The sequence below is a fragment of the Ambystoma mexicanum genome, chromosome 12, assembly GCF_040938575.1.
Source record: "Ambystoma mexicanum isolate Mex_15411 chromosome 12, UKY_AmexF1_1, whole genome shotgun sequence".
Lineage (NCBI taxonomy): Eukaryota > Metazoa > Chordata > Amphibia > Caudata > Ambystomatidae > Ambystoma > Ambystoma mexicanum.
In genome coordinates, this window is record NC_090936.1 from 403,674,351 (window position 1) to 403,701,457 (window position 27,107).

At 44.5% G+C, this 27,107-nt stretch overlaps 1 protein-coding gene across 3 annotated transcripts in view; it reads right to left on the bottom strand.

Annotated features, from left to right (window-relative positions):
• Positions 1–27,107, bottom strand: part of LOC138512972 (poly(3-hydroxybutyrate) depolymerase-like) — a 481,140-nt gene that overhangs the window by 272,280 nt on the left and 181,753 nt on the right. For all 3 annotated transcript variants that reach the window (XM_069627698.1, XM_069627699.1, XM_069627697.1), the window contains one exon: positions 8,891–8,999. In XM_069627698.1, coding sequence (XP_069483799.1) covers positions 8,891–8,999 — 109 coding nt within the window. The remainder of the gene's footprint in view (positions 1–8,890; positions 9,000–27,107) is intronic.

Here is a 27,107-nt window from a genome sequence, read left to right on the forward strand (position 1 = left end):
GGATAGAAGCCATCGGGGTAGAATTTGGGAGTGTTAGAATTTTCCTCCAAAATAAGCCTTCCAGTTTCAGCCATATTCGCTCCGGAATCATGAGCATCGCCTCTGCACCATAAGTGATGGCGGGTACTGCTTTCGCTGTGTAGAAGTTCAGCACTGGTTTTAATGAGAATTTTCCATATTTTTTGTCCATCAATCGAGCTTGTGTCATCATAATTTTAGTTTTGGCGATCAAGGATTCCTGCATGGGAGTTTCAAAGCGGTTTGTGTTGATCGTGACTCCCAGATATCGGAATGATTTTACTTTCTCCAATCTCTCTCCCGCCAAAGACCATTTTGATTTTTCTTTTTGTGTTGTGGTTTTTTCAAGAATCATTATTTTTGTTTTTGATGAATTTAGAATCAGGTCATTAACCTCAAGATATTCTGAAAGCGAGGTAAGTTTACGTTGTAGTCCTATGGCGGTTTGATCCAATAATAAAATATCGTCGGCGTAGAGTAGTCTCCCAACCTTTTCATCTCCAGTTTTGGGGGGGAATGTTCTAACAGTGAGGTCCCAGTTTTGGTAGTCGCCAATGAACGCATTGTACAATGCGGGGGCTAGTGGGCACCCTTGTTTTACGCCTCTGTAAGTGTTGATCTCCTCTGAAAGTTGGCCGTTTCCATTGAGTCTAACCCTCATAGATGTTCCGGAATACAGCTCGGTGATTGGGTTCAGGATTGAAGTCGGACAGTTCCGTGTCCTCAGTTTTGTCCAAAGTAGCTCTCTATTGACCGTATCAAATGCATGAGAGAGGTCTATAAAAGCCAGGTATATCTTTGGTCGTCCCTCTAACACCTTGGCTTTCAGTACACTCAGTAGCATTATGTTTGCCAGTGTTCCGATATTTTTTACAAATCCTGTCTGAAAGTCATCGTGTAATTCAGAGGAGGCTACCCATATCTTGAATTTATCCAGAAGAAAAGTTCCGAATAGTTTCCCAATGGTGTCCAATAAGGCGTTTGGCCGATAGTTTGCTGGATTGGCTTTATCGCCTTTCTTGAAAATTGGGACCACGTTTGCTAGCTTCCAAGATTTCGGGATAGATTGGGTGGCGGCGCATTGTTGGAATATTCGAGATATTAGTGCGCCCCATACTTCGCTGTTATTTTTGAGATCCACATTGGAGATTCCGTCGGGTCCAGGTGCCCGGGAGTTATTCAGTTTCCTTATTTCTTCGCAGATTTCCTTTTCGTCCTTTTCAATATCCCATCGATTTTTTTGGAGCTGTATGGTTTCTTGGGTGTTACCCTTTGGTAAGGCAAACATATCCGAGAAAAAAGATCTCCAATGCGTCTCTCCAATTGAATTGGCTAAAGCATTATTTGAGTTGTCTCCTTTCGGGTCAATCAGGGCCCAGAAGTTTTTAGATTGTTTCCCACTTAGGGTCTTTAACATGTTCTCAGAGTCTTCTTGGTACAGAATTGCACGGTGTGATTTAAGCCAGTTTTTGTAGGATTTTTTCGCGAATACTGCTGCCTCCTCTGTTTGTTTTGAGGGGCAAGATTTCGCTTTGCGTAAGATTCTTCTCAATTCTCTTCTTTTCTCCACCAATGGCTTGTTATGCGTGTGGTATGGCTTTTTGGCTAAGGCTTGAGCATTCCTTTGTTGGTGATAGGGAATCAACAGGGGGTAATAGTCAGGTGTATTTGCTTCCCCTGGAGCAACAGTAGTTCTTTCGTAAGTCCTTGTGATGTTTCTTATTGCTTCAGCGGTGAGTCTTAGTCTAGTCCCTGCGCCGTTAGTAAGAATTGACAAGGTCATTTTCTGTCTGTTTGCCTCCGATTTCCGTTCTGGGACTGACCATATGGCCATCAGGAGGTTATGGTCACTGTTTTTGGTTCTTATGACTTCGAATGCAGATGTCTTTGCGAGCAGGTTTCTGGATACGTATATGTGATCCAGAAAGTGTTTATTGAAGAATGCAACCAGCAAAATGTTTACTGAAGAATGCAACCATCACAGTGCTTATTGGAAGATGAAACCAGCAAAGTGCGTATTGAAGAATGGATCCAGCCAAGTGCTTATTGTAGGATGGAACTAGCAAAGTGCTTATTGAAGACCGCAACCAGAAAAATGTTTATTGAAGAATGACAATGCCACCAGCAAAGTACTTATTGAAGAATACAACCATCAAAGTGTTTATTGAAGAACTTAACCAACAAAGTGCTTATTGAAGAACTTAACCAACAAAGTGCTTATTGAAGAATGTGACCAACAAATTGCTTATTTTAGAAAGTAACCAGCAAAGTGCTTATTGTAAAACACATCCATCAAAGTGATTATTGCAGAATCCAAAGTACTTGTTGAACCTGCGACCCACAGAGCCTGCAGGCAGAGCCTCCGTTTCACAGAGTAAATGTACTTGCAGGAGAGCCTGGCTGTGTCTCTCAGAGCCTGGCCCCAATGCATGTCAAAGTGCGGGGCCTGGCCTCACCACTAGATTGGCACTGCACTCCTGCGCCGCAGGCTGGGACTCTGCACCCGAGCCCGGCGGCAGCCTTTGCTTGGCACATATTGCGTGTCCGGGATGGTCTGCAGCAACACAAGCAGGAGGGCACTTGCGATGGGCAGTTTCGCTAGATTGTTTATGAAACTTTTTACACGGCGCCAAACTCTTTCTCTGTACTTTGTTTTAGTAATTTATATTTCAAAAATTCACAAAAGGGAAGAAATATTTTTTAAAGAACAAGACATCTTGAAAGTGGGCTGTTTTTAAGACCACAGAAATGAACTGGGGGCATTTCAGAAGTTCCTCCTCTAAGCGGCAGAATGACCTCCAGACAATCTGAGGGAACAGTGCCCAGTAGGTGGTCAATGGCCATGGGCAGTGGCACAGCAGTCAGCCACTGCCTCTGTCCGCGCTTGGGCATGGCTCTCAGAACATGGCTAGAGCCAATGCCTTGTGGGCACTGCTGGCAGTAGGATGAAGAGCACGCACAATTTCCACGGTGTTTGACTCGAAGGAAGCATGACGGCACGTCCTTGCTGTGAATGAGGTGCCCAGAGGGCATGGCTGCAGAACATGCCTTGCCAGCTTGGTGCACAGGGCCACAGGTTACAGCCCTAACCAGCAAGTGCAAGTTATCGCCTTTGCTGGAACTTGGATTGCTCTTATAAGAACCATTTTATTTAGCTATTTCTTAAAGTTTATGTTGGTTAATTGTTCGTTTTCTTTTTACAAAATGTCAACAAGATTTACATAAAAAAACAGCTAAAAATGTGCAAACCTCATTTTGTTGAGGAAAAAAAATCAATGCGGGCTGTAAACCAAATGCCAATCAAAAGTAGAGGAGAATTCGCCCAGGGCGCTGCTGCTGCCCTTAAGGCCGGCCCTGCCAACCCACATAGACATGGCACTGTGCGCCCCATGAAGCTGCGCCTCCACAGTGCACGTCTGTTCAGCTGTGCATGTCCGTCGCCATCTACAGCCAATGTTCTCTAATCTGGTGTGTTTTATTTGGAAGCTTTACACTTTTGAAAGGTGGTACATTGGAAGGGTCTTGGTTGGCATTATGACTGGACTTCTGAGTGGTAGTGTGACAGAGCCTTTCCCGCTCACACCCAGGCCAATTGTAGTAAGCAACTTGCCATATGCGCAATGGTGTTCAAATTCCATATCTACAACCATTTCTAATGCATTCTTCTTCCATGAATCTGCAGGTGCCAATCATTCCATCTTTGAGCTCTCTTGTGCCATGAGTAGCAGCGGTGAAGTGGACAGATATGGAGGCCACAGAGGTTGTTCTGGCGGCAAAGCTGCGAAGAATGGCAACAGTGCATGTCCCATGGAACTTTGCTCATGGGCACGTCGGGACGCGCTGTTTAATCGCTTCAGGTGAGGCCCTGCACGTGACCAGACAATGAATAGGTGAAGCCCCTACGGTGCGTGGCTGGACCAGTGGCAATATCCAAGATGGAGTCACACATAAAATGCATGATGGACGAAAATCATCCATGCACTCCAAAGTAGAGTAACAAAGAATCCTCAGCTTCTAGTTCTAAAATTCCAAACAAAAATAGAATGTTACTAATATTATAAAAGCTATGGAAATGTCCCATTTCTGCCTTCTACAATTTAACATGGAAAATGTTAAGCACTCTCTATAGATGGGTTCCATGTGCTAATATCCCCGTTTTTGTGTGGCGATATTACCATATGGAACCTGCAGGGGACACCCCCGGCAACCTCATATTTTTTTTAAGTGAGCCGAGGACACCCCCTGCAATCCCCGCTCCCAATTACCCCATAAATTATCCCCATACATTTTTCCCGGCGACTATATGTATGGCGACATTATTTATGGGGATAATATTACCTGATACCTCCAAATACTGCTGGATGAAACCCAGAGGCAAGGGACTGCCCAATCAGACAGGGAATGGGATCAGCGCCTGTACTTTTCTTCTCTGTGCTCTTGGGTGGATGTTGCTACTCGGATGTTACAATAATGTCCTGTGTCCGGCGATGAGAGGCAATGTGTCACCGAAGGTCTCGATCCACGCAGTAGTAAACTTCCTAAAAGTGTGACCAATGGCTTTGCCAGGCTGGACTTTCTCCTTGGTACCAACAAGACAGGAGTGAATCTGGTATTCAAGCTTTGGAACGCCACCCAATTTAAAATGGGAATTGCCTTCCACTGATGTGGATCCCCCAGAGGATGGCACACCGCCAAAAGCCATGGGTATTGTCCGCACAGTCAGTGGGAGGAGAAAGACCTTGTAGGATAAAGAGGAAGTGCTTTTTGGATCTGATAACTGGGCCAACAGGCCCACTGCCAAGAGCCCCAGAAAGCCCCAATGTAGCCAGATCTGTCTTCTCACAACTCATTTAGGGTTTGCTTCAGCTGTGGAGAAAATGGCCCTGCCACGATTCAATAACACTGTAAGAAAGCCCCGCCAGAAAACCTGACCCGCAGGCACAAAGAGCACAATTGTGGCCTTTACTTTTACAAATCATTGTAATATAGCACTCTAGTACGTTAGCCCTTTTGCTTCCATTACCTTGAACTGAGAGTTTACCTCACATAGGACCTCATTTTCCTCCAGCGCTGTATTTGGCGACAGGGAGCAAAACATTTAGATATACACAGAAGCGCCTCCCCACTGCCATATTTTGGTCATTTGCACGGCAGAGTGCAGATAGATAAACGCTGCCTACCATGTTTACATGGTAGGCAGCGTTTGATTGGAAAAATTGAGCATGGCAGGCAGAGTTTACAATGGATCCCTAGGGAGTCAGCCCGCAGAAAGCTAGCAAGCTCGATAGGGATCACCAGCATTTGCTCCGGCATGAAAATGCTTGCCGGCTAAATGCTGGGGCATTTGTATGGTGGAGAGAAAGGGAGGCAGAGGAAACACAAGTTGTGTTCCGCCCCTGCTCTCAGCCATACATATGAATGAACATGTGGCATGGCTTGAATGAGAAGTGTAAAAGCCTTATGCCAGGGATGTCATTTAGGGGTCGCCAGGGATCGCAATTGCGACCTCTGACGTCTCCCTTGCTACCCCTAAAAAAAGAGAAAAAAACATGTTTTTTTACTACAAATTGAAGATCCTGGGCTGTGGCCAATGCCATGTGGCTCTTTGTTTCTAGAGTGGCTGGCTTTCTTGTTCAGGCTTCTTAAAAAAACAGGGGGTTACACAAGTGAAACACTTTGAGCAGTGGCCCTAAACAAGAAAGAATAGGAATAACAAATAATTTGTCTTTCTGGAATTCTATACAATAATTGCTAGACTCATTACAGGTTTATTTTAGGCACACTTCAGGGGGTGAGTCACTGATTTAAGTCTGTTCTTAAACACCTCAAATTCACAATGCAGACAAAATCCTCCAAAAAGCATTTAGAGTAGAATAAGCATCCATTGCGGACTATGTTAGAATAACCATCAATTTCAGACTTTGTATTTTGCTTTTCGCAAATTACAGTTATAGCTTGTTTTTTTCTGCAGATGCATATGGTGATCCATTCTTGTATAAAATATATATCACGTTACAGGGATATTGTAACCATATTTTTCATAGTGTACTTAGGAACAATGCTATGTGATGCCACTTTCTGTTTTGTCAAGGGGTAAACGTTGTGTTCCATTGTTTCCCATGATGTCACTTTGGGGTGGGGTCAAATGGCATCACGTCCTGTGATGTCATCAGTGGTCAAAGATCATGTGATGTCACTTCCGCTACCCCATGCATTTTGATGAAATTACGTCCCTGCCTTACGCAAAGCTTTTACACCTTTTCTTCATGTTACGCCCTAAGCAAAATTAGCTCCACTGTATCATATAGTTAAAAGATAGGCTGTGACTGGGGTATTTTATTCATGGAGTCATCTGGTAACCATAGGCACCTAGGTCAAAGAGAAGTGGGGGATTGAAAATCAAATCTTGACTCATTGCACTATGGATCACAGTCTGGCACATATAGTAACACCCTGAGCTGGCAAATCAGGATGCTAGAAACGCAGGCTAATACTCCTGATCTAGCCTGCGATCCAAGCCGCCTGATCACCGACTCCCCAGCCTGCCACCTTTCCCCACTGCCGCAGTCCCTTTTCCCCCCACCCCTAATCCCCACTTACCTGTTTGCTGCTACGGCAGTTGCCACTGCAGCTCCTGTTGCTTCTCTCCTTGCTCCGTTTGGCTGCCATGTCAAGGGAAGAGGAGCTCTGTACGAATCCCCGCCTTCCTCAACCATGGCGCCCATCTATGCACAGTATTTTCATTCATTGGATGGGATGCCGTGCACGTCCCGTTCTTTGAATGAAAATTCTTTTTTTTAACACCACAGGTTACCGCTATGGTAACTCGGGGTGCTAATGGCGTTATTGACCTGGTCCATGGACTATACCAAGGGTAACGTCCCCGTACCCTCGTTAAACGCCCTTGCTTCTCTTGGGCCTTTAACTCGGCTGTTACCCCGGGATAGCCTGTGAAACAGGTTAGTAACGCCATTGTTGTGAACACCACAACTGAATAATCTAGCCACAATGTTTCCATGTTTTAAATACTAACCACTAATTTTATCAAGTTTGGATGGATGAAAGGCTTAGTTAGTCGCACACAGATATGTGCAGCAGATGCATGAACCAACTCAGGTACTTAGACAGCATTCGAAGAATCAACACAAGATGGTGCTAATTGTTATGCCACACAGAGCAGAATTCATTGGCGAGTTCATGGTCTACTACAGTGAGTTACGATATGGGCGATTTTAATATATGTCCTAGATGGAGTTTGGAAGTGGTGTGTAAAGATTGCATTCCCCTCCCCCTCAGGAACTCATTTTGCTCCGGACAGAACATGAATGAAAGGTGAAAAAGCCGTGTATAAGGCTCTGACACCTTTCATTCACGCAACACCACATTTTTATTCATTTGTATGGCGGACAGTAGGGGTGGAGTGCAACTTGCATTTCCGCTGCCTCCCTTCGTTTCCATCATTCAAATACCTCAGCATTTTTCTCGCCATGCATTTTCATGCTGGCACAAATACTGGGTATCCCTATGACACGCCCACTGGCTTTATGCACGAGCATGAAGCAGGTAGACTCCATAGAGATCCATTGTAAATGCTCCATGGCAGGCAGTGCTTACAATTAAAATTGAACACTGCCTACCATGCATGCATGGTAGACAGTGTTTATGCATGTATGCTGCCTTTTTCCTTGCACAGAGCAAAATTTGGCGGTTGACGCTCCCTGCAAGTCTGTCTACATGTAATCACTCCCCGCCGCCAAATACTGTGCTGGAGCAAAATGAGCTCCACTGACTTTTGCCCTTGCTTGTGCAAACTTGTTGACTCTCAATACAAAAGTGCATTACAGAATACTTTCACATAAATAAATGCAGTTTTCTGTTGTTGTCTCAGGCTACGATTTGATAAAGAGGGAACATCAATAAGCCATTATGTTAGCTAACATGGTATAGTGCACAATGCACAGCTCTATGCATGCCCAGCAGGCCGCCGCGTGCAAGATGATTCAATGAGAAATCGCAATGATAAGACCTGCAAATACTTCAGACATCAAATATCTCATGACATTTCAGGAAACGTCTCTTCTTCAGGGCCACCACCTAATAATATAAAAGGGCGGATGTATGTTTGTCTGATGCCGTCATGCGCAGTAGAGGCTACCCAAACACACAGAATGATCCACTAGAGGGAGCTGTTGCCTTAGTGTTCCAATGTGCATAGTTTCATCTGTTACGACCACTAGAGGGATCTGTAGGCTTAGGCTATGTAGTGGTCCTACTGTGTCAATGAAAACCAGCACTTCGGCCTGTACACACGGGCCTGTACGCAAGTCAAAGGATATTTTAATATGTTCACTTGCTCTACTCAGAGATTTTTTTTTACATCAATGTTTTTAAGTTAAGGGTGTTTCCCGTAATGTCCTGCATGCCATATGATAGGTGTATCACTACACGGCTGACTAAAAGAAGTGCCATTGTGCTGGGCAATAGCAACACCTATTAGCATCTTGGCGGGCCAGAATGGGGGTGAGGGTGTACTTTATAAATAAAAATGGCATAACACATTATATAAGAGAGAAAATGAGTTATGCACACTGCATACTTCGGCAATTGTATAGCAAATCAATCATATATATGCCTCATTTAGGTTACAAATTAAAATTCATTTCTCAACCAAAAAAAGATGTAATCTCTATTTCTAAACACATCACAGCAACCATGTTCTGGTCTAATGTTTGACTTGGAAAATAATCCATTCACATCCTGTACACACACTCCCTCCCAGCAGAACCAACAGAAAATCTATCAAACGCGTGACATTGCCAGTCAGAAAGCTTACGCCTCTCTGCACACCTCGCCCTGATGGTTCCGCACTTACTTGCTCCGATGTGGCACGGTGGAGGAACGTAAACATAACCCGCCGTATCCATCCCATACGTGGGCGCGGGAGCCAATTTAAAGAACTCTGCTTGATCGAACAAAGTCAGCTGAAAAGCACAGAATCAAGAGGTTACCAAGTATTCTGGGGCAAAGACAGCATCGCTCTCTCCAAATCACCTGGCAGCTGGCCATACTACTGATTACATATTTATTTCTGTTTTCTTCTCTGAAATGACAATGTCCTTTGTTGTTCTGTGTTTTCCACCTATATTATATCAATAGAGTTCTGGCCAATCCTTGCGCTGCGCTCAAACAGAGCAAGAAGATGTCGTCTGCACACCCCAGGCTGCGGCGAGAGCCTTCAAGCAGTGAAACACATTTGAACAAGGTGTGCCATTTCGGTGTGCAAATTTACTATACAAAGGATCATTCAACAGTGATTGATGGAAACGTTTTGAATTAATCATAACCCTTGGCAATTCTTCTCAGCATCTGCCCAAACCACTGTTCTCCTGCCGCTGCACCCTTACAAACTGGTAAGCCATATGCATATCCAGCAAGTTCCCACTTCACAAGGAGCAAGCCAGCCGGAACCGCTGAGTCGCATATAATCTGCACAAGATCACAAGAAACCCCAGACATGTTTTGGCCTCAAGAGACATCATCAGTGACATGTTTCTTGGCATTCTAGTCACAGCAAGCTCCGGAACATTTCTGTCCATACTGTTCCACTTATACACACTGTGGGCCTGATTCACAGACTATTTTCACGGTTCAAAGTGAATTTGCACTGTTGAAAAGGACTTTGCACTGCTGGCACGGGGTTCAGCGGACTGCGGACGCAAGGGTCCAAACCGATAAATGGATAAAAGATTTGATTATAATATCAAAGAAAGCTCCATGAACTCAAAAGGTCTCCCTGAGATTGCCTCGTGAGCTTTGGGATGTAAAATCCTCAACCAAGCCTTTGTAATTCCTTCCTGGGCTTACGTCATTTAAGGAGGTCAAGTTGCCAGGGTTAGTCCTCCTGGGAATAGCTCCACAGTACATTAGAGCACATCACTACAGTGGTTCAGACAGGCCAAAAAGGAACGTACTGCGGGGCTAGGCAACTTTGTCATCAGAATCTAGAAATAATGCCTTCAGAAGCATTTGTAAAGGCAAGAGTTGCAAAGCAAGGGAATCCGAATACATTACCGAATAAAAGAAAACGAATGGGATATTTATCTGTAGGAAAATTTACGAACACCCGAAGATTTCGAACAGATATCCCATTCGGTGCTATTATATTGAACAAGGGGAGCGGGGGCACCCCCCAACCGGACAGATCACCCTTTTTTCTGTGAATGTGCATTCCGATGGACATCCCTTTATCACCTGATCTATTTATTCGGGTTGTGTCCTTGGAGGCATTTTAACACCATTTAGACAGAAACAATGTATTCTAATTACTTAATCCTATGGTCTGAGTCCCTATGTCTAACTAAATGTCCCTATATTCGCTAATTGGCCCTCTTTACAGGTAAGGGGCTCGCCCTCGGTGGTTACCAATATTACACCTGTCAAGGGTGCACAAAAGGTGGTGAAGTCTATCCCTATCCTTGCTCACTACTATATATATATATATATAAATATATAATATAGGGACATTTAGTTAGACATAGGAACTGAGACCATAGGATTAAGTAATTCGAATAAATTGTTTCTGTCTAAATGGTGTTAAAAAGCAGTCAGGCGAAGACAGGATAAGGAAGCCTCTGACTCCGAGTCATTTGTATAGTCCTTGGAGGCATACAATGGATAGCTCTGTGTGGAGTCGGAATACCCGAGGTTGCTTTTTTGGAGTCCAGGCCATGGTAAGTTGCCTCATTTACGAGGGGCCATATATTCACGCAAGGATGTTTTAAGATCATATAACATGATGGTTCACATATATACAATTCAATCTCCTTGCACCTTCAGCCTGCTGATGTTGTTGTCGATCTGCATAAATGGCAAATTGGATTGCGTATTTGGATTGGCCATTACTCTTTGGACGAACCTGATTGAGAACTTAGTTGGTATATTTCTACATTTATGTGTCCAGTCTATATATTGATGTGGAAACAGAACCTTCCATTTATTATCTTTATTGTCCCTCAGGTCAAAAAGTGAATTTGTCTCACTATACAAAATTCGAATGACAATCATGTCTCTCTATGTTCTGGATGAACATGAACTACCAAGATAGTTGAGGGTGAGACTGGTGCCTCTGGGTAGCAATCCGCCAATTAGTTTAAGAAGAAACCGGTTTATTTGGAACTTTTGGCCTTTACAGTTTTCAGAGATGAGTTTACACAAGGTGTTTTTATTGGTGGTGGAGTTGGTTCTCATAGATAGGTAGTGGTCACTGGGCTTTTAATTTAGTCTCCCCGTAAAGTAGCATTTTAATATATTTCCATGTCTATGTTTTCAGAGGTGCACTGTCTGGTCCTGAAGAAGGCAGAGTTAAGCTTCATATATGCCGAAACGTGTAGCCTTGGAAATTAGCTGTGGATATATCTGTAAGGCCTTACAGTTACATTGGATAACACGTTACTATACGGAGACCCCTCATCCTTCAACCATGATCAATCAGTGTTCCTTGGTTATTTCAGTTAGTTAGATAGTGAGGCATAACTAGGGACATTTTTCTTTATATTTCATTATTGTTAGTTTGAGTGCATTGATGATTTTTGTTCATGTATTTAGGTTTTTGTTTTTGTTCATGTGATGAATATGCTTCAAAAAAATGTTCTTTTGTCATTACGTCATGTATGTCCTTTGTGATGCGTTAGGAAATTATTTCAGCAATAAATAATGTTTGGAATATGTAAGACATAAAAGCAACTATATGTCATGTTCATTATATGAATGATTAGATACTCTCTTTTTCGTCTGGCTGCACTGGGAGAAGTAATGTGATCTGGTCAGCCCCATGTAATGAGTTTGCTAAAGAAATGGTGGCAGCGAGGGATGCTTCTTGGCACCCTAGAAAGCCTGTGCCTAGAGACAAGGAAAGAAGGTTCAGGGACCCCATGAGACTGCACCACCAGGCCAGGGGACGGTGCCACAACCTCTCGGGTGCTCTAAGGACTGAGAATAGGACGATAGCGCCCAAGGCATCTGGCCCCTGCAGTAAGCAGAACACACATAAGTACAAGTGGAAGCTGACTGTTTTGTTGTTATGATGACATTTCCTTTTAGATTGCAAGCATCATGTTACCCTTTTAGTTCCCTATGTACATAATCCCTAAACAAGCTTTGAACAAAGTGGGCTTGGCATCCTTCTTAGTTGAGTGGTCCGCTATGTGACAATGGGTTAGTTCCCTTGTTGGTGCACGTGTGTGAGTAGTGTTTCAGTTCCTGATACTATCATGCACCTGCCCATGAAGGACAGAACATCCATGTGACGGGTCTGATCTTGCCCCCCCCAGTGCACGCTGCAGATGTATAGCTGTCGGTGAATATGTACCCCAGCCTACCCTAACCTGTGACCTTCCTGGCCCTCTGCAAAGTGTCACCCTGGCAAGCAGCTGCAGGAGCATGCAGCCACATGACCAACCACCAAAGCAAACAGCCACCACATGAACAACCTCCAGGAATCCCAGATTCTTCAGCTGCTGGGCCGATAAGTGTGTGTTCAGCAGGAGGGGAATCAGTGTTGGCAAAATATGTCTCCCTACTGTAGCTTTCAGCAGTTTTCTTGGGCTTATGTAGCCCAACCGGGTCACTTATTTTGGGCTTCTTGAAAAGCCTGATTTTTAACTGACAGGGGTTGCTGGCAGCTGCCAGCCAATAGCAATGCTGGATTGGGTACAACAGACAGCCCCAGGTGAAGATTGGAAGGTCGAGTACAGAGCTCAGATATAGTGAAGCATAAAAAGACCCTAAAGACAACACACTGAGCTGTGGAATCCATATATAAAATTCATGTGGGTATTGTGAGAGGGTCAGGGGCCCCTCCCGCCTTGGACAGGAGGCCTACCAGGGTTTTCACTAGAGCCAGTCCAGCCCAAAAGGTGGGATGAAGGAGTTTGGTGGGCCCCAGTCTCTGCCCCCTCCTGTTTGTGCCATGCTGCATGTACCAGGTACCATTCTTTGTCACCCAATGCCTGTTGTACCCCATTCTGGCCAAAATGCTATTCCTATTCTATTACAGGACTACCCATCCCAGAAGGCTATGTAGCAAAAGGGACTTTCCACACTCTATGGAACGAAATCGGAACGCTAGTCCAGTGAAGCAGTTCAGCTTCTATTCCAGACGCAACAGGTCTCCATGTTGGCAGCATAAATGTTAGGTTTATTAGTTTTCATTGTTATTAAATTACGGTATTACTGTGTTCCATTGACGCGTACACATTCTGAGAATCCCCGAAAAGCAGGATTCCTTCAGAATGTGTACGTACATTGCTATGTTTTGAAAATACGAGCAGTTAACTCAAGCATCAGCAAGCTTGAGGTGCGTCTGCTGCCTGTGGTTACTTTTACTTAAATAAACCTCTGTTTCTCTTATATTGGTGTTGTGCATCCTTCAACATTGGCAACGAGGATCATCCCGAGAATCACCCGTAACCTGCTATGTTTGTCAGTCCACCTTCGGTATCGGCGTGAAGCATGTCGCACTCCTCCCAAGAGGCTCCGGAGCAGACAGAAGTGAAACAGCCCCTGTGCTTCACAAGCGCCGCTCAGCCCTGCCGGTGGGAGTTCAGAGCGGCGCAGCACAGCTGACTCAGGCCACCTGTCTTCGCACGCCAGGCAGCAGGCCCCGCGGCCCCGCCTCTCAGATCAGAGTGGGGTGCCTCGATTGGTTGGGAGGAGGCCCCATCATTGCGCTTGTGCTCGCGCATGCATTTAGGAGGCCCAGCACCCCCCCTCATTTCGCAATCTGTGGGTGGGCCCTGCCGTTAGGCCTCAAGGCCATATTTACTTTTGACGTTGTTGACTCGTTGCTTAGCAAACCACTGCCTACCCAGCCATGGCAGACCTGAAAGAATTACACCGGGCTTTTGTAATGCAACAGAGGCTCGTTCAACCTACTGTGTTGCCTAGCAATTTGCATCCCCTGCTCAACTAAGGCAGAGCCAGGATATTCCGTGCAGGCCATTGTGATGCAACAAAAGGACCTCTGAAAGCACGTTCTATTTGAAACCTGGAAGAAGGTTTTTATCGATGCTGATGCCTCATTGTGAGGTCATAACAATTAACCATGTGACATTAATGAAGTTGTCAAGGCTTCATCTACTGACTTAACTAAGCATCTCTGAGCCCTTTAGCACATCCACAGTTACCACAATTCTGTTGAACACTGCATAACCAGGAACCTTCTTCTGAAATTGATATTATAGCAGCAGCAATCCCACCACCTGTGCCATTCCTTTCTGAGCCTGGCAGGCCTCACGTAAGATGGGTCAAAATGTTTGAAAACTACATTATAGCCATTGGGAGCGACAGGTATAGTTCTGCTAGAAAAAAAAAAAACTCCTTCTACACAATTTAGGGCCTGAAGGGTGCATAGTGTTTGATGGTCTCACGCATGGCATGGAGGAAGGCGCTGGAGATTGTGATGAATATATAGTAGCTTTAAAAAAGATTGAAGATCACTTCGAGCCCAAGAAGAATGTGACGTTCGAGAGGCACAAGTTCTTTCAAAGAACACAAGACAGCGCAGAATCAGTAGAATCGTATGTGGCATCCCTGAGGACACTGAGCCAGACCTGTGACTTCGGAAATCTCAATGACTCACTTATCAGGGATCAGTTGGTGCGCTGCACCAACAGTCCCAGGGTGCAGGAAAAGTTACTCGCCAAGGATGTATCATTGGAGCAGGCGGTAGAATTGACATGCAGTATCAAGCAAACTTCTCAGTACATGAAAGCTATGAAGATTGATAAACAGTCATTACACAGTGCAGCACAGGGTGTGTGTGCAGTCATGCCAAAAAGGAGGACAACGACCAGAAAGGAGTGGTGGAATCAGAAGTGCTCTAGATGTGGGAACTCCAGGCACTCAGCAAACTTTCCCACCTGCCCCGCAAGAGTCGCAGAATGTTACAGATGCAAACGCAAGGGCCATTTTGCGAATATGTGTAAAGACTCGTCTGTAAACTCGGTGGAACAAAGAGACACCGAATACCAAGTTATCACACAGCCTTTGCAAAGGATGTCAGATGAGCCACCTGTTCAGGAGAAGAATGTGAGACATGTATTTCAAATCTATGCTGTGTCCGGTGAGTCCAAAGGACCGATTGATAATTTCATGATTGATGGGTGTCATATCGAAATGAAAGTAGATTCGTGTTCTGTCGGGCTATGTTTTTAACACATGAATGAGACTCAGAGCCAATACGTAGGTTGTGGATTACAACGGTAATCCTTTCTTTTAATTTTTCAAACGTTTTCTTTCTCTTTCATATATTAAAAAAAAGGATACGTCTTTTCTTGAACGGGTAGCACTTCAGCAGGAACAAATGGCCGCTCTAAGTTCAGGCCGGAGTCTGGGATGTATGTTTTCCACTTCTTTTCTTTTGAACTCTTCAAGACTTTGACTTAATGTCTCTTCTCTTTCAGTTCTCTCTCTCTTCTTGTTTCTTAAGGCCTTCTCTCAGTGAACCGCCACTGTCTCTTTCTCTGTTCGCTTTCTTAATTCCCTTGTGAATTCAGAACTCTGGTTGGCAAAGGTCTCTTAACTGCTGCCAGCGTTAAGTATTTTGTAATGTCCCTTTACATGTACTCTTTTGCTGAAATCTTCCTGTACTAGCCCCCTAAGCTGAACAGTTGAGAGTATCTCTTTCACTACTTTCACTTGTCAGAGCTTGGTCTTCAGGTATGGTTGCTTTTGCCTCTTACGGCGTTCTCTACAATTCTTCCCTCTCACTCTCTTTCTGACCAGTAACTCTCTCGTCCTTTACTTGGCTTTGCTTGACTTTGCCTTGTCTCCGTAACGTTGGGTCAGATATGTGCCAACTTTCGTTCAGTCCTTATCTCCCCTTCGCTGTCGCACTGTCTCTTTTAACTTTTAACATTAATACTGGCGCAACGGCGCTCATTTCTTATCTTCAAACTAGCTTGGAGATCTCACTCGTCGTCCGTGAGATCATCTCTAAAATGCGCAACGGCGCTAACTTTAACAGCCCTCCTGAGCAACAGACGCCCGAATCCTCTCTCTTCCTCGCGTTGAACCCAGCAATCTCTCTCTCTGTCCTTCTCTCTCTCTCTCTCACCTCCGTCAGTTTCGTACCTTGGAAATTGGTAATCCAAGCCCCGACAGCCTGCAGCTACTTTGTCTTGGCTCCTCGTGAATCACTTCGTCAGTTTCTCCTTTCGGGGTCAGCCAGCTATGAGAGCCGCGAAGCAACGACTCTGCAGTCCTCGGAGGTTCGTCTCGTCAATTTCAGCTTCTGTTGTCAGCCGGCTTTGTATGCCGCGAAACAACGTCTGTGCTGCTCGCTGGGAATCGCCTCGTCAATTTCATTTACACTTTTCTTTTCTCCATCTCTTCTCCCCTTCACTCCGTCGACGACTTTCTCAACCGCCCTTTCTTCAGTAAGCCCACGTCAACACCTCGTCCTCCGCATTCTCCTCCTCACGAGCCGTCTCCTAGGCAACCCAAAACAGAGTATAAACATTAGAGGAAAGACCATACATCGGTGGCTTCCTGGTCTTCCTGAATGCCTAATGTCTATGTTTTACTACTCATTGATTCTGTAGAGTCTCACTCCGTCACACCCCCTCTACTAAGCCCTTACGCTCGGGAAGGGTTTCTGCTCTGGACAAGAAATCAGCCCGTGAAAGCATCTTCCCCGGTTGGTGAACAGTTTTGAATGAGAAGGGCTGAAGGGAAAGGAACCACCTCAATACTCTTTGGTTCGAGTCTTTGTTTCGGGATAACCAAACTAACGGTGCATGGTCAGTTATCAGTGTAAACTCTCGACCGAGTAGGTAATACCTAAGTGTTTCAATGGCCCACTTGACTGCCAGACATTCCTTCTCGATGGTCGGGTAGCTTAGTTCATGAGGAAGTAACTTCCTGCTTATGAATAGGACAGGCCTTTCTCTTCCCCCTTCATCTTGGTAAAGTACGGCCCCCAATCCTGTGCCTGAAGCATCCGTTTGTAGAACAAATGGTTCACTAAAATCAGGACAGTGTAAAACCGCCTGATTAGTTAGAGCTTCTTTTAAGCCATTGAAGGCCCTCATGGTTTCATCCGTTTTCCACTCTTTTCTATTCCCAGTAGTTTTTTTTAATAGGTCCGTTAAAGGAGAAGCCAACGTGGAAAAATGCGGAATAAACCTTCTGTAGTACCCCACAAACCCCAGAAAGGCCCTTACTTGCTTTGGTGTTTCAGGGAATTTTAGTTGCTTTATGGCCTTCACTTTCTCCTCTTGTGGCTTTATCATCCCTTGACCCACATAATACCCCAGATATTTCGTATGAAAGGTTGCCACATGAGTCTTCTTCGGGTTTATGTGCAATCCGGCCCCTCTCAGAGTCTCAAACATCTTCCGTAGATGGGTTAGATGCTCCTCCCAGCTCTGACTGTAAATGATGATGTCATCCAGATATGCTCCGACATAATTTTCATGACCTTTTACTAGATGGTTCATCAGCCTCTGAAATGTTGCTGGAGCCCCATGTAAGCCAAAGGGTAGTACTGTGAATTGATATAATCCGGTAGGTGTTGCAAATGCCGTCTTCTCTTTGTCCGATGGTAACAAAGGAATCTGCCAATAACCTTTGGTTAGGTCAATGGTAGTGAGAAACTTGGCCTTTCCCAGGTTATTCAAGAGGTCCTCTATTCGTGGCATTGGGTAGGCATCAAATTTAGAAACTTCGTTTACCTTCCGAAAATCCATACAAAATCTTACGGTGCCGTCCGCCTTCGGTACTAGGACCACCGGAGAGCTCCAATTACTGTATGATGGTTCGATGATCCCTAAATCTAACATTTCTTTCACTTCTTGGTTGATAGCCTGAATCTTCGCCTCAGGAATTCGGTAGGGTCTGAGACGAACTACAGAGCCGGGTTTGGTGGTGATGTGGTGACACGTTAGATTGGTTCTCCCTGGAAGAGAAGAAAAGATCTCTGCAAACTCTTGTAAGAGATGGGACAGCTCCGTCTTTTCGGTAGGTTTCAGTTCAGTATTGATATTCAAACTTTCAACTCCTATTCTTTCTTTAAACTGGGGAAAATGTTCTTCCGATGAGGGTTCACTAGAAATCATAGCTATAGGTTGAACCGGTGGTATCCATTTTTTTAGTAAATTAACATGATATGTTTGACACGACAGTCTAGTGCCAGGTTGTTTCACTTTGTAGGTTAATGGCCCTAACACTTCTTGTATCTCAAAAGGCCCCTTCCAGGTAGCCAACATCTTATTATCCGAAGTGGGTAGAAGTACCAAGACCTGATCTCCTGTTTTAAAAGTACGTAGCTGGGCCTTTTGATTGTAATACCGTTCCTGGTTTACCTGAGACTGGAGTAGGTTATTGCTAGCTATAGCCTGTAGTTTCTCTATTCTCTCCCGTAATTGGGAGGCATATTCAGTCAACGATACCTCATTATCCGACTGCTCCTCCCAGTTTTCTTTCAACACATCTAATAGAGTCCTTACCGGTCTCCCGAACAACAGTTCGAAGGGTGAAAAGCCTGTTGACGACTGGGGAGTGTTCCTCAGGGACATCAATATCCAGGGTAGCATTCTGTCCCAGTCTTTGCTCTCTGGCGAGGTTGTCTTCCGTAACATTTGTTTGATTGTTTGGTTATAACGTTCCACCAAACCATCGGTCTGTGGGTGATATACCGCTGTCTACAAATGATCAATTTTTAGGGTTTCACAGACTTGCTTCAGAACGTTGGACATGAAGTTGGATCCACGGTCCGTGACAATTTCTCTAGGAATTCCCACTCGTCCAATGAAGGGAACTAGGACATCACATATTTGTTGTGTATTTGTTGCTTTTAGGGGAAAAGCTTCCGGATACCTTGTAGCATAGTCTACAATAACAAGTATGTATTTATGACCTCTTCGGGTCGGCTCCATGGGTCCGACAACATCAATTCCTATTCGGCTGAAGGGTTCAAGAACCAACGGCATAGGTTGCAAAGGTGCTTTCTTGATGTTCGCTCTGTTTTTCTTTTGACACTCCTCGCATGCCTGACAAAATCTAGCCACCTGTTGGTATATCCCTGGCCAGTAGAATCTATCCAAAATCTTCTTAGAGGTCTTTTCAGTTCCGAGATGTCCCTCCCCAACCTGTAAATGAGCGACTTCTAGAACCGTGGTGTAATATTTGCTGGGTACCAACAACTGCTTCAGCACATCTCCACTCCTAGATTGACTCACTCTGTACAGTAACCCCTTTTCCTTGATGAAATAAGGACCTTCTCCATGTGAATCCTCTTTAGCCCGCTCTCGTGCATATTGGAGTAATGGTTCTAGGTCCTGAGAGGTTCTGAAACTATCGCCCTCCTCATCCAACCTCCGATCTACGGATACCTGGCACACATTCCTAGTTCTCCACTCCTCCTTCATCCTCCTCTTTAGTTTCCGACTCTTCTGAGGTTTGGGGTACGGGGAGGTTATTTCCTCTCCATGAAAAGGGGCCATTTCCCACCAGCTCTTCTCAATCTCATGAATTAGTTTAGAGAATTTTGGTAGATCGGAGCCAATCAGTAAGGGCTTCGGTAGGCTGGGTAGTACTGCTGCTTTCACTCCTATTGTTTCTCCACCCACCCTGATTTGTATCTTTCTTGCTGGGTAAGCTTTTATATCCCCATGCACACATCTAATAGGAATTTCCCCTGCTGAATGAGGACTATCACCTACCAGATCTGATGTCACCGCTGTTTGCAGACTTCCTGAATCAACTAGAGCCGTGGTAGGCTTCCCATCGACCTCCGCCTCACAGGTATACAAGTATTGCGACTGTCTTCCGTGCAAAGTTTCCGGGTAGTCTCTCTCTTTCATAGCTTCAAGTACACTCACATCCATTGGTTCTGGTTTTGGTTTCTTTGGACAGAATCTGGCGAGGTGTCCCCATTCTCCACAATCAAAACATTGAGGGCCTCGAATAGACGTTGTCGCTGTACGATAATTTGAGGGTCCCTCACTGCTAGGTCTGATCCGGAGGTTCTCCCCTTCGGGTTTCCTCAACATGGAATGAGGCCATCTTGCCTGGGTTGTGGGTTTATTCATCAGGATGTGTGGTTTAGAACTTGCTGCGTAGGTCAATACCCGGCCCTGTCCCGCCTTTTGGTATGCTGCCGCTACTTCCACTGCCTCCAACAACGTTAATCTATGGTGTTGTTTGACCCATCGTTGTATTGGGCCGGGTAGCCCTTCTACGAACTGCTCCATGATGACCTTTTCCAATATCTCAGCCGGTGAAGACACTGTGGGTTGCAACCACTTCTCGGCCAGTTCCTTCACTCGGTAGAACAGCTGTCTGGGTGTCTCCTCTCCCCCCAGTTTGACCTCTCGGAACTTGATACGATAGGTCTCCTCATCGTGTCCCATCCATTCTAGTACCACCTTCTTCATGTCTCCATAGGTGGTATCCCCCGTGGGATTTGCGGTCTGATAAGCTGACTGCATCTCACCGGTCATCAATGGTGCGATGTAGTGGCACCATCTCTCGGTAGGCCATTGGGCATTTCGAGCGACCCTCTCGAAGTTTACGAAGAAATGGGCTGGGTCTTCTCCTACTGAGTATTTTTGTAATACTGAAGTAGGGACTTGTGGAGTATTCCTGATACTGGTGACTTCCAACAACTGCGCTTGCTGCATTTGTAACGCCTGTTGAAACGCTAATCTATCTGCTTGTGCTTGCTGATTCTGCATCTGTATGGCCTGTTGTAGCATCTGTTGTCCCTCGGAAAGGGTCTTAATAAGGTCCTCCATGACGCTCTCAGTATCCCACTTCTGACACCACTTGTCAGGCTATGTTTTTAACACATGAATGAGACTCAGAGCCAATACGTAGGTTGTGGATTGCAACAGTAATCCTTTCTTTTAATTTTTCAAACGTTTTCTTTCTCTTTCATATATTAAAAAAAAGGATACGTCTTTTCTTGAACGGGTAGCACTTCAGCAGGAACAATTGGCCGCTCTAAGTTCAGGCCGGAGTCTGGGATGTATGTTTTCCACTTCTTTTCTTTTGAACTCTTCAAGACTTTGACTTAATGTCTCTTCTCTTTCAGTTCGCTCTCTCTTCTTGTTTCTTAAGGCCTTCTCTCAGTGAACCGCCACTGTCTCTTGCTCTGTTCGCTTTCTTAATTCCCTTGTGAATTCAGAACTCTGGTTGGCAAAGGTCTCTTAACTGCTGCCAGCGTTAAGTATTTTGTAATGTCCCTTTACATGTACTCTTTTGCTGAAATCTTCCTGTACTAGCCCCCTAAGCTGAACAGTTGAGAGTATCTCTTTCACTACTTTCACTTGTCAGAGCTTGGTCTTCAGGTATGGTTGCTTTTGCCTCTTACGGCGTTCTCTACAATTCTTCCCTCTCACTCTCTTTCTGACCAGTAACTCTCTCGCCATTTACTTGGCTTTGCTTGACTTTGCCTTGTCTCCGTAACGTTGGGTCAGATATGTGCCAACTTTCGTTCAGTCCTTATCTCCCCTTCGCTGTCGCACTGTCTCTTTTAACTTTTAACATTAATACTGGCGCAACGGCGCTCATTTCTTATCTTCAAACTAGCTTGGAGATCTCACTCGTCATCCGTGAGATCATCTCTAAAATGCGCAACGGCGCTAACTTTAACAGCCCTCCTGCGGCAACAGACGCCCGAATCCTCTCTCTTCCTCGCGTTGAACCCAGCAATCTCTCTCTCTGTCCTTCTCTCTCTCTCACCTCCGTCAGTTTCGTACCTTGGAAATTGGTAATCCAAGCCCCGACAGCCTGCAGCTACTTTGTCTTGGCTCCTCGTGAATCACTTCGTCAGTTTCTCCTTTCGGGGTCAGCCAGCTATGAGAGCCGCGAAGCAACGACTCTGCAGTCCTCGGAGGTTCGTCTCGTCAATTTCAGCTTCTGTTGTCAGCCGGCTTTGTATGCCGTGAAACAACGTCTGTGCCGCTCGCTGGGAATCGCCTCGTCAATTTCATTTACACTTTTCTTTTCTCCATCTCTTCTCCCCTTCACTCCGTCGACGACTTTCTCAACCGCCCTTTCTTCAGTAAGCCCACGTCAACACCTCGTCCTCCGCATTCTCCTCCTCACGAGCCGTCTCCTAGGCAACCCAAAACAGAGTATAAACATTAGAGGAAAGACCATACATCGGTGGCTTCCTGGTCTTCCTGAATGCCTAATGTCTATGTTTTACTACTCATTGATTCTGTAGAGTCTCACTCCGTCATGGAATCAGAAGTGCTCTAGATGTGGGAACTCCAGGCACTCAGCAAACTTTCCCACCTGCCCCGCAAGAGTCGCAGAATGTTACAGATGCAAACGCAAGGGCCATTTTGCGAATATGTGTAAAGACTCGTCTGTAAACTCGGTGGAACAAAGAGACACCGAATACCAAGTTATCACACAGCCTTTGCAAAGGATGTCAGATGAGCCACCTGTTCAGGAGAAGAATGTGAGACATGTATTTCAAATCTATGCTGTGTCCGGTGAGTCCAAAGGACCGAATGATAATTTCATGATTGATGGGTGTCATATCGAAATGAAAGTAGATTCGTGTTCACCTTGGACTATATTATCGGAAGACACCTTCAGAAATGTCCTGGGCAAGACTTTTGATCTTCTTGTTCCCGCTGGAGTCCAACCCTGTGGTTATGGGGATTCGGACATTACATTGACTGGTGAATTCCATGGCACAGTATCGTACAAAGGAAGAGAGTGTTCTGCAAAAATATTGCTTGCGAAGAAAGGGGCATCGCTCCTATGTTGGGAGGAACAAGGAGAGCTGGGTATTCGCATTCAAGACAATGCTGCAGAGCCTGTAACAATTGCAGAAATCGAAGACATATGGTCTAAAGAGTTTCCCGAGGTCTTCACTTCCAATCTGGGAAAGTTGAACAATTTTTAGCACAACATAAAACTTAAGCCAAATTCACAACCGGTAGTACACAAAGTAAGACCTGTCCCACTTAAACTACGCCAACAACTTTGTGAGGAACTTGAAAGTCTAGTTAAAAAATGAGTAATTGAGCGCGTTGATGGAACTGAATGGCTCTACCCTGTTGTTCTGGTCACAAAAAGCAATGGAAGTTTGAGACCATAAGTTTGTAGAAAAGTTTGCCACTATTTCAGCACCCCTAAGGAATTTGTTGAAAAAGGGAGTAAGTTTCAAATGGTGTCCTGAGTGCCAGGAAGCATTTTCTGCACAAAAGAAGGCATCTCGGGAGCACTGTCACTGGGAGGTTTTGTGGGCGGTAGGAAGACAATTATCCTCGTTCATGCCAGTTTAATTGGTCTAGGAGCCTCACTGCACCAAGTGGACTCAGGGAAAGAATATCATGTAATTGCTTTCGCTTCCAGGCCCCTAAGAGGAGCTGAACGTAATTACTCAGTAATAGAGAAGGAAGCTTTGGTGGTATACTGGGCTATTGTACACTTCACATTTTGTCTTTGGGGGCAAGAGTTTCTGATAAAGTCAGACCATAAACCGTTAGTACAGCTTTTGAGTAGCTGTGACTGGGCAAAGGGTTCTCCCAGGATTGCTAGACGGATGGTGGGATTGCCAGGGTATAATTTTAAAATCATTCACATTCCAGGGAAAGAAAATGTGGTGGCTGATTGCCTGTCTAGAATGCCAATTGAACATAATGAGGACACATCAGTATTAGTCATGGAAGAAGACATGACTATTTCAGATATGACAGCAGTTGCAGTGGGAAAAGAGGAATGGCTTGAGGCGGATGCATGTGACACCTCACTCACTAGGGTGAAAGAGTGGACAATTAATGGCTGGCCTGGTAGGAATGCATTGGATAGAAATTTCGATTCGATGTATGAGGTCAAACAAGAGTTAAGTTTGTCTAAAGATGGAATGAAACTCAGAAGGAGGTCCAAAATTATTCCTCCCTTAAACATCAGGGCACGTTTGGTAAAACTAACCCATCAAGGTCATCTAGGGATGAATGGTACCAAAGGATTGATAAGACAATCATATTGGTGGCCAGGCATGGACAGTATGGTGGAGAAGAAGGTGCGTGATTGCAATGAATGTGCAATGAATGTGAAAGAGTGCACAAAGGGAAAGTTGTCATAGAGGTACCTCTCAGCCCTGTTCAGGTTCCATGTGAATCCTGGAAAAAACTAGCTGTTGACATAATTGGCCCTATACAGGGTTTGGGTGATGGTTTTAGATGTATTGTGGTATTAGTAGATTATCACACTAAATGGTTAGAGTGGAAAGCTCTAAGAGAGAAGAACAAGGAACAAACCAAACTGACTACCCCTCTCTCTACAGCCTGTCGATGACACAGGTGAAAGTGCAATAGAACTGTTTGATATTTCTACAGTCCCACAGACCTTTGGTGAGCCAGTTATGTGATTGAGTCCGATGAATACAAAATTGTAAATCACTTTAATAGTTACATAAAACCTTGACATAAAAACATTCATTGGATTGTTCATTCATCAATCACACCTTTCATTCCAATTCATATATTATATGGACTAGGGGTTAGACAGATTACAATTTTTTTAAGCATATTGGCTGTTTACAGTATGCATGACAACGGAAAACTCATTGGAATTTCCTCTAGGTCGACATATGTTTCGGCCCTTCTTTCAGGTACCATCGTAGTCTGCGATGGTCAATATGGTAGGTATTGGGCCATCTTCAGGACAGTCGTGCTTATATTGAACTTTAATTTCATTCCCCTTTTCCTCATACAAAACGACGAATCTAAAAACATAAATTACATATACATTACATTGTGCATCGGACTCTGCCCACTCGTATTTATTCAAGGTGATGGCCAAATTCATAAACCAAAACTAAACACCCACCTATGGTCGACTTGTATTATTGCAGACCTTGGAGCTGTAAAGACCGGATATCTTTCGTATTTTCCAGTGTCTGGAACCCTGTTTACAGGGAACACATAGATTATAGTTAATATATTAGACGGCTAGCATGGATGGCAGTGATCCCCTTTATATATTGAAGTGACTTACGAATGTGAAAAGGGAGTGGTTGACTCTTCAGAAGGCTTTATTTTCTCTTCTTTCGATCTCTCGTGATCCACTGTTGTTAGTTTGGTCTGATGTCATCCACGACATCCGGTAACATGCCTATAAGTAAGGCACAATCAATTACTTCCACATTGAGCGAGCGTGCTGGCATCAATGTGCTAATGTTTTAAACTGCTATTTACTTAATTGGCGTATCCGCTAATACCTATTGTGAAGTTCATTATTTTTTACTCCAATGGAGGCATACATACTCTGTAAGGGACTGCGTTCGCTGTTATTTTACTAAAACAGAGGATTAAAACACGTGAAATATAGGTAGTTCAATTCCCATTATACGTGCACCATAACCATTTATAAATTGGCCGATTTTTTGATTTAGGTATCTTCCTTTTCATCTAGTTTGGAGATCCTCTCCTTGATCCTATTTACCCGCTGACATAGTTTTTTTAAAAACCGGTAAATGGTCAAGGGGGACGCAGACTTTTCAATTATAGGCTGCGCCCTCTTTAGGAGCGTCTATAGCTCTAGGTTTGCAATGTTAGCTCCTCGTTAGGTTGCCAAGGCAACCACCTTTGTGCTGCGGTCTCACAGTGGAGCGGGCGTATGTGCTTTATTTCAATGAAGGGAAAGCTCAGTTTCAAATACGGGTGATTCCCACGTTCCCACACACTCAGAATTATCTGCTTACCTGTGCTTTCGTCGGCGGTGTCAAGCTGTAACACGGCGGCGTCCTCTTGGCCGTTCGCGCGGTTACATTGTGAGCACGAAGCTCTGATCTTTTTAAAGGTCACCTGATGTTAAAAACGTGCGTCTCGCGCACGTGATCGCAATCACTAAGGTAGTGCGCTGTCGAACCGTACAGAGGAGTTTGCCAGATGTAATCACTGACAAAAACATGATGCGTGACTACTGGCCTATCGACTGGTCTCTTATCACATAACCAACAACGTGTCTACTGATTGTTGTCTGTTGTGAGCTTTTCAAGTTTATTTACGGGAGTCGTTTCGGCACTCTCAGTGTTGATTACAGGTATGTCACAATAGAAAATTAAAAGTTAAGGATGCAATCACCAAAAAATTGGTTCTAGCAACCTACATAATTTTTAATTTTTGAATTTTGATTTATAAAGGTCAACTTGCACCAAGCATGTACAGGGACTCAAATGTTAATATGTGGGGACTGCAACGGTAATGTAGGGTCAGCGGAAGGATGACTTCATGGAATACCGTTTTATTTACAAGGTCTGTTAAAAATATCATTCTTCCTGAATCTGAAAAGGGTGCCTAACGCAGTCGACCGCCCTGCCCATATTGTAAACCCGATTATGAGTTGTAATATATTGCATGGACTGACTTAGTATAGTACAGTATTTATTAACCCATTGTGCTTAGCAAGAATTAATGGACTTGTCAACCTTCCTAGATGTTACGGGCCACATTGTGTGGATCGTATCCACCCACTTGGATGGTGACTGATGGTGCTCAAAGGGCTAGATTAGTGGATTTTAGTGAGATATTCCAGATATCCTACAAAAAAGCACTCCACTCCACAGCTATATTAAGCCCATTTTTGACTGTTTGAAGAGTGTAGATCCATTTCTGTTCACATCTAGTAAGGATTTGATCCCTATTCCCATTTCTGGGAGATAGTTTAATTACTTGGATTACACACCATAATAGGTCTGTACATTTGTGTTGTTTTGTGATGAAATGGGCTACTAATGGTTTGTTTTCTACCTGATTCCTGATGCACGATTTGTGCTCATTAATACGTTGGCGTAAAGGCCGTTTAGTTTTCCCAATATAGACCATATCGCAGGGGCATTTGATGGCATATACCACCCATGGTGTTAAACAATTGGTAAAGTCTTTGAGTTCGATTACCTTATTACAAAGGGTGATCTTTTTCATGGTAGCTGTTTGTGCACAGACTGAACAGTGTCCACAGCGATGGTGTCCTCCTACCGGGGGTAGGCCCCATAATGACGTTTGTGTAGGCTTTATAGATTTTTGATGTTGATACGTGTGTACTAGACTATCTTTAATGTT